At 47.4% G+C, this 13,687-nt stretch overlaps 1 protein-coding gene across 2 annotated transcripts in view; it reads right to left on the bottom strand.

The window, feature by feature from the left end:
• Positions 1–13,687, bottom strand: part of SPOCK3 (SPARC (osteonectin), cwcv and kazal like domains proteoglycan 3) — a 176,484-nt gene that overhangs the window by 52,279 nt on the left and 110,518 nt on the right. For both annotated transcript variants that reach the window (XM_070757254.1, XM_070757255.1), the window contains one exon: positions 6,783–6,897. In XM_070757254.1, coding sequence (XP_070613355.1) covers positions 6,783–6,897 — 115 coding nt within the window. The remainder of the gene's footprint in view (positions 1–6,782; positions 6,898–13,687) is intronic.

Here is a 13,687-nt window from a genome sequence, read left to right as displayed (position 1 = left end):
CTCTTCCTCCCTTTCGCTCTATTTCTCTCTCCCTCTTTCTCTCTCTTCCTTCCTTTCTCTCTCCATCCCTCTTTCTTTCTCTCTTCCTTCCTTCTTCTCTTTCTGTCTCCTCCTTCCTCTCTCATCTCTCTTTCCTTCCTCTCCCTCCCTTTCTCTCTTTCCTTTCTCTCCCTTTCTGTCTATCCTTTCTATCTCTCACCCCTTCTGCCTCTTTCATTCCCTTTCTCTCCCTCCCTTTCTCTCTCATTCCTTTCTCTCCCTCTTTCCTTTCTATCTCTCTTTCTTTTTCTCCCTCCTTCATATCTTCTTTCTCTCCCCCTTCCTCCCTCTTTCCTTTCTCCCCCTCCCTTTCTCTTCCTTTTTCTCTATCCTTTCTACTTCTTACTCTTTCTTTCTCTCCCTCCTTCATTCAATTTTCTCTCCCTCCCTTTCTTTCTCTCTCTTTCCTTTCTCTCCCTCCCTTGTTCTCCCCTGGGGCTGCCTGTGCCTGCCCTGCACCACCCAACACGGACGGACAGCCCCCGGTCGTCGGTTCGTCGCCCCCCCCACACACACACGGAGGGAGATCAGCCACTGGAGAGAAATCGGGCTGGCGGGGGCGGCGAATCCACCTCCCCACTCGGGTGGAGGGAGATCGGGCTGGCGAGGGTGGTGGATCCGCGTCCCCAGCCACTGGAGGGAAATCGGGCTGGCGGGGGCGGCGAATCCACCTCCCCACTCGGGTGGAGGGAGATCGGGCTGGCGAGGGTGGTGGATCCGCGTCCCCAGCCACTGGAGGGAAATCGGGCTGGCGGGGGCGGCGAATCCACCTCCCCACTCGGGTGGAGGGAGATCGGGCTGGCGAGGGCGGTGGATCCGCGTCCCCAGCCACTGGAGGGAAATCGGGCTGGCAGGGGCGGCGAATCCACCTCCCCACTCGGGTGGAGGGAGATCGGGCTGGCGAGGGCGGTGGATCCGCGTCCCCAGCCGCGCGGAGGGAAATCGGGCAGGCGGGCGGGTGGCCGCTGCTCCCTGTGCGCCCCTGGAAAAGGGTGCGCGGGGGGGCATTTTGGGGTGCGTTGGCGTGCGCAGCCTACAGGGAACGGTGCCCGGGGCCGCTGCAGCCGGCAGCCTGTTTCCGCTGCCAGTGCCCTCCCACCGGGCCCCAAAGGACACTTGCCGCTGACGCCATTGAAGGCGGGAAAAAGGCAGGAAGAATGAAGCTCTCTTTCTTCCTGCCTTTCTTCTTTGGGGCACAGCAGGAGAGCGCCAGAAACCGCGGCATCGGGCAGGAGCCGGGAGGTCGGAGGCACCGGCAGCTCCCCGCCCAGCTGTCGCTGTCGTGGCACACCTGGCTGTGTCTCGCGGCACACTAGTGTGCCGCGGCACACCGGTTGGGAAACGCTGCTCTAAATCAACGACCTTTGCGATCTCATCACAAGCAACTGTGTTCTTTTTGCAGACGATGTAAAACTCTTCAACACCACTGATAACACAACTACTCTTCAAAAAGACCTAGACTCAGTTTCTGACTGGTCCAACACATGGCAACTCCAAATCTCAACCAGCAAGTGATCTGTCCTACACATTGGCAAAAAGAATCAGAACTTCAAATACAAACTTAATAAACAAATTATCACAGATAATCCCCACCTCGGAATACTAATAACTAAAGATCTAAGTGCCAAAGCCCACTGCAACAACATAGCTAAGAAGGCCTCAAGAGTTGTTAATCTAATCCTACATTGCTTCTGCTCTGGAAATCTCACTACTTACCAGAGCTTACAAAACTTTCACCAGACACATCCTCAAATACAGCTCATCTGTTTGGAACCCATATTGCATCGCAGACATTAACACCCTTGAAAATGTTCAAAGATGTTCACAAGAAGAGCCCTTCATTCCTCCACTCAAAACAGAATACCCTATGCAACTAGACTTACAATCCTGGGTCTTGAAAGCTTAGAACTACGATGCCTTAAACATGCTCTAAGTATTGCCCACAAGATCATATGCTGCAATGTCCTGCCTGTCAAATTTCAGCTTCAACCACAACAACACAAGAGCACACAACAGATTCAAGCTTAATTAACCGCTCCAAACTTGACTGTAAAAAATATGACTTTAGTAATCGGGTTGTCGAAGTGTGGAACTCATTACCAGACTCTGTAGTATCATCCCCTAACCCCCAACATTTTACCCTTAGACTATCCATGGTTGACCTCTCCAGATTCCTAAGAGGTCAGTAAGGGGCGTACATAAGCGCACTAGAGTGCCTTCCATCCCCTGTCCTATAGTCTCTCCTATATCTCGTATTTCTTCTCTACTATATCCTCTATAACCTTCATTGTGTATTATTGTGTATTGGACAAAATAAATAAATAAAATAAAACCTTGCACTCATTTTGCCTGAGCTATTCTTTCCTCCATTAGTTATTTAGTAAGTTATTTATAACTTTATTTAGTTATTATTTTAATTTATTGATGTGGAGAGTGTACAAATCCAGTTATCATTCTGCAAGAATTCTGCTATAAGCTACAGGTAGTCCTCAAGTAACCAATGTAATGGAGTCTGCCAACCTGAGGATTTTAAAGAGTGAATCTCATAACGTGTAACAAATGGTGATCACTTCTTGCTTTCACCCACACATTTGCTAATTGAATGCGCAGATCCTTAAGGGCACATAAGGTATCTCAGGATGGGGAAGATCATGGGGGGTGGGTTGTTTAGTGATAGAAGAGGCCACCTGTTTCAGACGACTCAAGGCCTCACCTAACCCACTAAGATACCTGCTCCTCACCCATCCTGCCACTAATTTTCTAAGGATCTGTCTCCTCTACAGCCTCTTTGCCAACCTTTCTTTGCATGAAAAGTGCCTGCAAGCTGGTGAGACAAATTTGTGGGCAGCAAAATAGTCTTGCTTCAAGCCTCTCATCAGCTCACAAATGCTTTTCATGCCTTTCCAGTCCCAGCATGAAGAGTGTTTGCAAGCCGATGGGAAGCTTGAAGCAATGCAATTTTGCTGCTGCAAAGTCTCATCGTCTTGCAAGCGCTCTTCGGCTGGAACTGGTACAGGCAGGGGTAGGTTACTGCCCGGATGGACGGTGTTCTGTCTGGGTTCCCCCAGACGCCAACACCAACTAAAAAGAGTAGCCAGACAAGCTGGTAAAAAGCAAAGTCATTTTATATCTTTGAAAACAAACACAGATAACAAAAACTGTTCTTACAAACTGGAATGCTGTGAAGCTTCACAGAAGAGTCACGACGGCCAGACAATACAACAGGCTTCTTGCTGGCACACACACCACTGTAGATAATAAAACCCACGCCTCCCCCAAGTTTTCAGCCTTCGAGGCCACAAGCCAGAGTCAGAGACGCCAAGGATCGAAGCAAGGTCACAGGACTCCCAAAAGATAACTCTCCACAATACAGGAAGGGCGGGCCTGCCTTTTCAACCTTTCTGAGGAGAACCACACCCAAACCCAGCTGTTGCCTATTAGGGATGGAAATACCTAGCTAATTGTCCCCTTCTTTGTGCTGCCCTTCTCTGCCTCATATCTATGATGGCTTGTGCGTTCGCATCTAATGACTCCAGGCTACTTGCTAGGGAGAGCTCCCCCCCGGGGGTCTCAGGCTGTTCCCCCTCCTCCTCGTCCTGACACTCTTCTTCCCCATCTGCCTGGTCCTCCTCCTCCTCCTTGTCCTCCCCCTCTGAGCATGGAGCCGGCAGAGTTCCAGCCGTTCCCTGAGGAGCCTCAGACTGAATCACAACAGACGGGAATGCAGTGGGGTAGCGAAAATGGAGCTCCACCCCAGAGCACCTAATTTGCACTGAAAGATGTTGAAAGAAAATGCATAAGCCACACCCACAGTGTGGTAGTAAAATTTTTGGTAGCTCTTCACTGGGTACAGGCCTCAGTTTGCAGACAATAGAGGCTTAAAGTACTGTCATGTGAGGTCACTCAAATGCTGACAGCAAGATCAGTAGTGTGAAATCGTGTGCTACTGATCTTGTGTGATCTCTCACTACTTTAGGCCTGTTTTCTGCAAATGTACTGAAGCAGGCAAAGGAACTGATGGCTCATTAGATCATTGCAAGGTAAGTGCGTTCCACAGGCCCAATAGCTGTGGAATCCTGGCAGTGTGTGGGAATACACAGGGCAAATGTTACATTGCCTCTGCCATAATTCATAAGTGTGAACAAGCGCTGTGGTACTGCAACATTCATAACTTTGAGACTGGGTCATAGCTACTTGTGTGGGGGCGCTATGTCATAACTTTGAAGTGTCACTAACTGAATTGCCATAACTCAGGAATTACCTGTATATGGGAAGCACAAAATATTTCTACAACTTTAATAATTAATAATAATAATAATAATAATAATAATAATAATTTATTAGATTTGTATGCCACCCCTCTCCGAAGACTCCGAAGACTTTTATTTGTTTTTAATGAAAGAGTTGGATGAAATTAGAAGAGGAGATAGATTCTTTGATATCATAATACTAGTTGTACACTCACTTCTTGAAATATGTATTCTTTTAAAAGATAGCAAGGACAAAGAACTTTACAACAACTCTAAATTGAACAGCAAAGAACCTTAGTTCTATTAAACCAGTTCAGGAATAAACCTATTCTACTTTTTGAATAACATTTTCAAAGAGCTAGCAAAGTAAGCTCTAATTTCTCCATATGGCCTCCTGAATAATCAGTCTTGGCATGATGCCAAAAAGTATCTGCTAATTTACTGGGGTGAATAATCAGTCTTGATATGTTGTCAAAAAGTATCTACTGATTTGCTGAGGAGAGTTGCTTCTGATTTTTTGGTACCAGGAGAGTTGGCATAAATAACTAGCATGCTGACTCTGTTCAGGAATATCTCCCCTTATTACTAGCATTGAAAAAGTGACAAGTTAAGTGGAGTACCTTACTTACCGTACTTATCAAAGTACTTAACTTAGCAAAGCTTGACCTGTTATGTTCAGAATTCAGGATAATTTATCTCTCACTTGGTCTTACATAGTATTGCAGTTTAGTAATTTAAAACTCCTGAGTTTTCCTATGATACCTGGAAAGCTGCCAAAGCAGCTTAGGAAGCTTTGCTTCTAGCTTGGGAGGTGGGGGTGGAAATCTCATCACGGATCTAACATTTGTGATACCCTGTGTAATTAATTAGAACATTGCACAAAGCTAGGAAGCAAAACACACACACACACACACACACACACACAGAGAGAGAGAGAGAGTATGGCTCAGAGAAAATAGCCTTTAGAGCCTTGCATCTCCATTTTTGAGTAACAACTATTTCCATGGGAAGATTTAAATATTGATTTGGCCCAATTCCAAAATGAGACTGCTGAATTAAACAGGAGTCATGTTTTCAGAACTAACAAAGAAATACACCATTTTACTTGGGGTGGGTTCTGGATTCTTCTACTATCGCTTCACTCAGGGATGCATCACAGGGCGGGCATGCTTTGCGCAGGCATGGATACACAATACTGAAGAAAGCTTCTGTGCAGCACAGAAGCAAAAAACAAATGGCGGTGCCTATGAGAACCAGCTCAGGGGCACAGCAGGCCTGGGTCACTGTCACTTTCAGTGACCCAGGCCGCCAAGTTACTAACAGTTCTCTAGAAATGGTCTGAAACGGTAGGAACCCATCTCTGATTTTAGTACCATAAGAGACATCAAAGTTTAGAAGACAGAAAATGCATGAGGCATCATAAGCAGTTCTGGGCCAAATTTTGCCTCCACAAAAGAACCATGATAAATACAGAAGAACTTAACCAATTGTTCAAGCTAATGTCAGTGAGCTTATCTCAACATCATGTAGCCCTCAAGCTTTCTCCATATGAAAACGAGTTTGCAATTTCACATATTGAGTCTTATAGTCGAGAAACAATAGAATAACCATAACATAATAGAGGAAGAAGAGTCATTTTTAAGAAATTAAAATACTAGCGTATGTATGAAGCTGGAAGAATTATAAAGTCATTTGTTACATATCTTTTACAAAAAATTTCAATACTCTTTGCACTTTTGTGTTTCTTTACTTATTACTTTTTTTGTTAATTTGTATCAGTTTTTATATTAGTATCTGTAAACTTATTATTATAAGTCAGTTTTTTCCCCAAGTAAAACCAGTTAGCCAAATGGCACATACAAAAATAATTATTAAAAATATGACAACAAACCCTTGATTCTATATCATTTTCTACTAAAGATATACTATTTTACATCTAATGTGGTTTATGGTGACTTCATGGAGATATCAGTAATGGTTGAAACTGGCACTGAATGCTCCAGGCTTAGAATCAGCTATTATCTGGATACCTCAGCCATCCAATGCTACCAGGCAAAGGGGCCAAGTATCCATCAATTAGAAAGGCAGAAATTTACATTTCTGGAATACAAATACAGAGAAATTCTGCAGTGAGCAATCAAATAACCTGTTAAGGCTTGTCTGCAACAAAGACTCTAAATTAGCTAGTGGAAATTTTCTGCTAAGTCTAGGTGAGAAAAGGTTAAGTGCCTAGAGATCTAGGATTTACTTCCAGGTCTGGGTGGTTAAATATGGCAACACTTGTGGGGTGGTTTTTTTTGTCAGAAACACAGAAGGCAGCTGCCTTTTTGTTCTCTAAGTATTTAGTACAGTTTCAATTCTATTTATCTTTATAAGATGGTCTTTAAAGTCATTTAGCTCTTGAAATAAGCCATTAATTACTTCTTTTGTTTATTTGCAGGCATACCAATTGCTGAAGTAACTGAGAAATCTAACATGAACATCAAATCTTACCTCTCTTATCATTTCTGCCTGCACTTGTGGATTTTTCTGAAAGGCAAGGGCAACGTCCTTCACACTTAGCTGAGATATGTTTTCCTGAGGCACAGGCTTGATAGTCTAGTTTGCACTGGAACAGAAAAATAATATTAATCCTTATAATAAAAAATGTAATGTAAATTGCACTTCACTAATTTTTTTTTTAAATAGCTGGAATTAACCATTTATTTACATGTTTACTTACAGTATTTTTGAAGTATAAGATACACTCCCCCTCCCCACTAAAATGTGAAAATCTGGGTGCATCTTATACCAAATATAACCAAAAATGTGAGGCACGGAGGGAGCAATGATATGTAGCAATCCCTGCAGCCTGAAACAGCTTATTGGGGGTATTCTAGAAGACAGATCCACCCCGCCAATCAGCTGCTCATGCTGAATCAGGCTGCAATAATGTGCTGAAGCGGACCTGTCTGTTCGCTATTTGCTGCAAGGGCTCAGAGTTTGCAGCAGCAATCAAATCCAGAAAGCATACACAAGTAACGGATTCAGCAGGATTCAATAACTGCTCTTTGCAGGGGACGCGGAGTAACGACATGGACACAAGAGCTGGATTTAAAACTGGGTCATTTTATTTAACACAAATTTGCATAATTTATTAATTAAATTAGCATAACTAGCATAATTAACTATGACCCTAACAAGGACCCGCAGGGTCAAACAATTGCTTCCGGGGCGGAAAATGACGTAGAATAAACTTCCGGGGCAACTTATGGGCGTAGCTCCATGCTAATCCAGGTGAGGGACCTCTCCCTCACCTGAGACTTTGCCATGCACTTGCATGTGGGAGGTCCCGCCGGCTAACCCCTAGAAGGGGACTTCAATGGGCGGGACCCAAAGACAGGTTCCCCCCAACTGCTCAGGTCGCCAATACCACAAGCTTGGAGAGAACCTGTCAATCATCCCCAAAGATGCCCAACGGAGAACACGCAGTTGCTAAACCATCACCCAGTTTTCCACCCCTAACCTGCCTACCCAAATTACCAAAGGTAAGCCAATTAACCTAATAGGTGCAAGCACCCCCTAACCGCTTATCCTTCTCCACAGTGTGGAATAGGCAAAAAAACCGGCCATAGCTAAGAGGCCAGACCGCCAAAAATTCCTATTCGGCCCCCTAAGGGTGACCCAGAATAGCACACTGTAAAACAGGGAGGGCGGGCGGGTGTCTGCTCGCGATGACGGTCCGGGCGAAAAGGCTGAGCCCGGGCCTGCCTGCCCTTTTATAGGGCTGGCAGGCCCCGCCCGGACACGTCATAGATCAGGCCACCCTGGCCTGATCATCGGCTGAAATCTTGCGATCTCGCGAGATTTCGGCTGAGAAAACATGGTGGCTACGCCATGTGTCCTGTGTCTGCCCGAGCCCTCCAGCAAAAGGCGCCGGTGAGTGAGGTCCACCGGCGCTATTATATACAACACATGAAGCAAATATACAATACCATAAGCAAAACACAAGCAGAGGAGTTTCAGTTTCAGTTTTGAGCATCAGACTAATTTAGAGCTCAGCACAGACTCAGAGCTGCAAACATAAACCACACCCAGGCTCTATGCTGTCTCCTTCCTTGTTGCTCACACAGCAAATACTGTTTCAGTTTCCAAACAGCCACCAACTCTCGCACTCACTGACAGGACACTAGCCAGATGAATACCAATAGAATTTGTAGAATTTTTTTTCTTCTTTTCCTCCCCAAAAACTAAGTAGTGTCTTATACTCTGGATCATCTTATACTCTGAAAAATATGGTATTTATTTTACAATGAATTAATTTGGTAAATCCCAGAGGTTTACAGAAAATGAGCATAAAACCAACACCAAGGTGCAACCCAGATGTTATTAAAATGTGATAAGGAACAGGCATTAACTCTATCTCATAGTAGTACAGGTACGCCACCTCATTAGTCAGGTAACTGTGCTGTTACAAATTAAAACTCTTGGCTGTGCTGAAAATTCTGGAGCTGACCACCACGCATCTGAAAATTTCCCAAATTAGAAAATGCTATATAACTCCAATTAGGCAGCATCTATGTCTTCTTGAATTCTCTTTTTATTTGGTACCAGCTCTCCTCTATAACTTCATAATCTTCCTATTCCCTATATTTTCTTTCTTCTCCTACATTTTAATCTAATAAGGAGTTGTGTCTTAATGTTCCGATTCCTGATTTTTAAAAAAATATGAAACTATACATCTCACTTGTACTATCTCAATTCTTACAAACATGTTAAACAGTAACTCATATTTAGAATCAAACAGAAGATGGAATTGAGAGGTTAGGATGTCAAAGTGGTTTACCTATAACTCTCTCTGTCTCTCTGTCTCTCTCTCTCTCTCTCTGTGTTTCTGTCCAATCACCCTGGTATACCCAAATGCTGCTTCCTTTTTGCCTCTCAGTCCTTCCAGGGGCCATATCCAAAGCAATTAATTTTTTTTATAGCTGACAAACTGTATTCTACATGTGTAACATATTTTTGCTAATATGTATGTACATATGCATATATGCATGCACATATGTATGTATGTATGTATGTATGTATGTATGTATGTATGTATATATATTGGATTTGTATGCCGCCCCTCTCCGGAGACTCGGGGCGGCTAACAGCAACAATAAAGCAGTGTACAATAGTAGTCTGATGTTAGAAATAATTAAAAGCCCATTAATATAAAAAACTAAACATACATACATACATACCATGCATAGAATTGTAAAGGCCTAGGGGGAAGAGGGTCTCAATTCCCCCATGCCTGACAGCAGAGGTGAGTTTTAAGCAGTTTACGAAAGGCAAGGAGGGTGGAGGCAATTCTAATCTTTGGGGGGAGTTGGTTCCAGAGGGCCGGGGCCGCCACATATATGTATGATATATATATATCCTAGTTTCCCTTAATTTTAAAAATTCAGCAAAAACATGTGATACACACACACACACACACACACACATATTTTTGCTGATAATGAAAAGGAAAGGAGACTAGTAAAGATCTATTTCAAGTTATTTTGCTCTCATCAGCTAGCCATACCCTTACCGAATTTAATATGATGAGATCCTGTGGACTAGAGGTAAATTTTCTGCCTTACTGCGGGATCAAATCCCAGTAAGACCATGGCTAGCTGATGAGATGAAACAACCTTGAAATAGATCTATACTAATCTCCCTTCATTTTCAATTCAGCAAAAATATGTTTTACACACACACATACACTCATAGCAAAGTGGTATTCAAACTAATACATTTTTGTCCATAGCATAGTGGAAAAATCCTTTTAATATACAATGCAAATGACAATAGTTTTAGCTACTTTTTGTTTGAATTGAATTGAAGCATCTTATACCCACTCCAAGATAATAGAGCTAACCCTAAAACTTGTTAAGAAAGCAAAATGGTTTGGATTACTGAAACATGCAGTAGATAGTATCGTAGTATATTTTATTGTCTTTTAGATGGTCAAATCACTTCTGTATTCACAGAAGATGTAATATGTTCTTGACTAATCAGTCATTAAATCTATTACAAAAGTTAAGATTTGGACTGCTTACTTCTTGCCACAACTTCCTTCAATGATAATAACGCCGGCTGACTTACCGGCCCCACGGCGATGTTGCGGAAGGGCCGGGCAGACTCGGACCCTTCCGATGGCGGCCGCCATCTTGTTTTCGGCCGAAATCTCGCGAGGCGAGATTTCGGCCGAGAATGCCCTGCCCACGTGGCTGGGCATGACGTCGGTCCGGGCGGGGCCTGCTGGCCCTATTTAAGGGACAGCAGGCCGGGAAGACAGCCTTTTCGCCCGGACCTGGTGCCTGAGCAGACACTTGTTTGGTGCTGCTCGGCCGCCATTTTGGGTCTCCCTCGTGTTGCGGCCGCCATTTTGTGGCCTACCGAGGGGGCGAAAAGTGCTGTTGCTTCAAGACGACGTTGAGGCCTTACTCCTCTCCTCTTGGGAGCTGTCTCCAGCGATCCCCCTCGGGCCCGAGGGGGACTGGTAACCTCCTCCCGGCTGGGAGGAGGGCGCGGTGGGGGGTGTTCGGTCTGGGCCCCCGGTCTTGGGCGGTTGTTGTTTGGGAGGCCGGATTCCAGGCCTTTAAGGCCTACCTGCGCAGGGAGGCTTGCCGATAGCCTGAGGGGAAAAGGAAAGGCATCAAATAACATATTAGGGGTAGCAGGGGCTCCCCTCCTTTTTTCTGGTACCAGGCCCTAGGTAGGGCCCTGCGGTGGGGGATTTGTGCCTGCCACTCGTTCAGGGGGTTCGGTCCTAGGTTGTTTGGGTGGCTCATTGCATACTAGGGGAAAACCTGTGATGGCTCCTAAGAAGAGGCCTGCCACTGCTCCTATGGCTCCGCCAGCGGCGCGCCCCAGGAGGGCCCTTAGGCCTTCTGCCCGGGCTCGGGCCAGTAGGGAGGGGACTGCGGGGGTGGTCCCTGACCAGGGGGGGGGTGGTCTCGTTGCCTCCTGCCCCTCAACCTGATCCTTCTCCTGCTATGTCTTGGGCCAGGGTGTTGGAGAGGCTCGACGAGCTCGAGCAGTGGAGGAGCGGTGCGGTCCCCGGAGCGTCCAGCGATCCAGTACCCGCGGCGTTGGGGAGAGATCCGGCGGCGGCCCAGGCTGGGCAGATGGCTCCGTTTGGACGACAGGCCCCGGCAGGGCCTATGGCGGCTTTCCCGGGCCCTGCAGCATTGGGGCCCCCGTGGATGTCATTGACCCCGTACGGGGCAGGTGAGGCTGCACCACACACTACATCACTGTCCTTTCTTCCTCCCCCCGCCCCGGGTTTTCCCCCAGCGGGGGTCGGGAGTGGGTCCAGCTTTTTGGGGGCCTCCGCGGGCACCTGCGGGCAGGTATGGGCCCCGCCGGTTCCTCCTCCGGGGCCGCAGGCGGCCGGTGCTGCCCCGCTGTCCGGGACGGGCCCTGCGGGGACACCTGCTGTGCCAGGTACAGGGGGGTGGGTTCCCCCGGCCCCTCCTGTCATGCCCCCGCTCCCGGTTTTCCCTTATCCTCACGGGGTGGGAGTTTTTGGTGTGGCGGCCAACTCGATATGGGACCCGTTCGCTTGTATTAAAGCGGGGGCCATACCGTGCGGGCTGCCGTCCACCCCTCTGGGATGCCACCTTCACCCGTCGGTCAAGGAGGCTATTTGGCGGGGTGAATACGTGGATCTTTTTTCGCTTTTGAACCGTGAGGTTCCCAAGCAGGAGAAAGAGATTGTCCCGGGGGAGAAAACAAAGAAGACCAAGGTAACGAAATGCTTCAGCTCCTGGCTGTACGCTTTTCTTACCTATGGGTCTGTGGTGATCCAAAGGCAGCCGGCTATGGCCTCTGCCATGTTTAAGTATATAGACTTGATTGCCCGGGCCCATTTCGAATATAAGGGCACCATCTGGCGCCATTATGATAAGGGTTTCCGTATGAGGATGTCGGTGGAGCCTAACTTGCCATGGGATATGGTGGTCCCGGACCTGTGGTTCCGGGCCACGCATATGTCTGGGAAGGAAGGGTGTGAGCGCACGGATAGTGGGCACTTCATGGAGGAGGAGCCTGGCGCGGCTTCGCCGGCCAAGGCGACTCCTGGTGTGGCTGGCAAGGGGGCCTCGCCCGCTTGTCATGAGTTTGCTTCAAAAGGGGCGTGTTTTCGTCCCTTTTGTAAGTACAAGCATGCCTGCGGAAATTGTGGGGGATCCCATGCAGCTTCAGTCTGTCCCCGCCCCAAGAAAGGGGCGGAGAAGAAGGGCGGGGGTCCAGGAAAACCTCCCCCACCGGCTGGGGGAAAAGGGGCCCAGCCCAATTAATGTATCTGTGCTCGAGGGTTGGTTGTTCGACTACCACCCTCGCCCGAGAGCCGAGTTGCTCTTGAGGGGCTTCTCCGAGGGATTTAGGATCCCTTATGTGGGTGTTAGGAGGGCCTTCATGTCCGACAACCTCAGGTCGGTTGTCGGACATGAGGACATTGTACGGGCTAAGATTCGAAAGGAGGTGGCTGAGGGCAGGGTCCTTGGGCCCTTCCCGGAGCCGCCCTTTCCGAATCTTCGTGTGTCCCCCTTAGGTGTGGTCCCCAAAAAGGCGAGTGGTGAATTTAGGTTGATTCACCATTTGTCTTTTCCAAAAGGGGAGTCAGTGAATGACTTCATTCCTGACGAGCTTTGTTCGGTCCGGTACGCATCCTTTGATGCGGCCGTGGCCATGGTTAGGGAGTGTGGGGTGGGAGCCCTTATGGGTAAATGCGACATTAAGTCGGCATTTCGGCTCCTCCCCATTCACCCAGGCGACTTCGAGCTGCTGGGCTTCCATTTCGAAGGTGGGTTTTATGTGGATAGGGCATTGCCTATGGGCTGCTCTGTTTCCTGCTCCCTTTTTGAGAGCTTTAGTACCTTCCTGGAGTGGGTGCTCAGGAGGCGTAGTGGCCTGGGGTCCGTCGTTCATTACCTTGATGATTTCTTGATGGCCGGGCCTGCGCAATCGGAGCAATGCTTTGCTTTGATGCGGGACTTCGAAGCCCTTTGTGCTCAATTGGGGGTGCCTTTAGCCTCCGAGAAGACCGAAGGCCCTGCCACCAGGATTACCTTCCTTGGTATTGAATTGGATTCAGTGGAGCAATCTTCCAGATTGCCCCTGGATAAGTTGATTAAAATCAGGTCCAAGCTTGAGGCGGTCTTGGGCTGCAGGAAGGTTACTCTTCGGCAGCTCCAGGAGCTGGCTGGGATTCTTAATTTTGCCTGTCGGGTAGTGGTGCCTGGTAGGGCCTTCTCTCGCCAGTTGTATGATGCGATGAAGGGGCTAAGTTTGCCCCACCATCGTACCCGCTTATGTGCAGGGGTCAGGGCTGACCTCTGCGTGTGGCGGGAGTTTTTGGAACGTTTTAACGGGTTGTCTTTCTG

Source organism: Erythrolamprus reginae, chromosome 7, assembly GCF_031021105.1.
Source record: "Erythrolamprus reginae isolate rEryReg1 chromosome 7, rEryReg1.hap1, whole genome shotgun sequence".
In the NCBI taxonomy this organism is placed as follows: Eukaryota; Metazoa; Chordata; class Lepidosauria; order Squamata; family Dipsadidae; genus Erythrolamprus; species Erythrolamprus reginae.
This window is presented reverse-complemented; position numbering and strand designations above follow the sequence as displayed.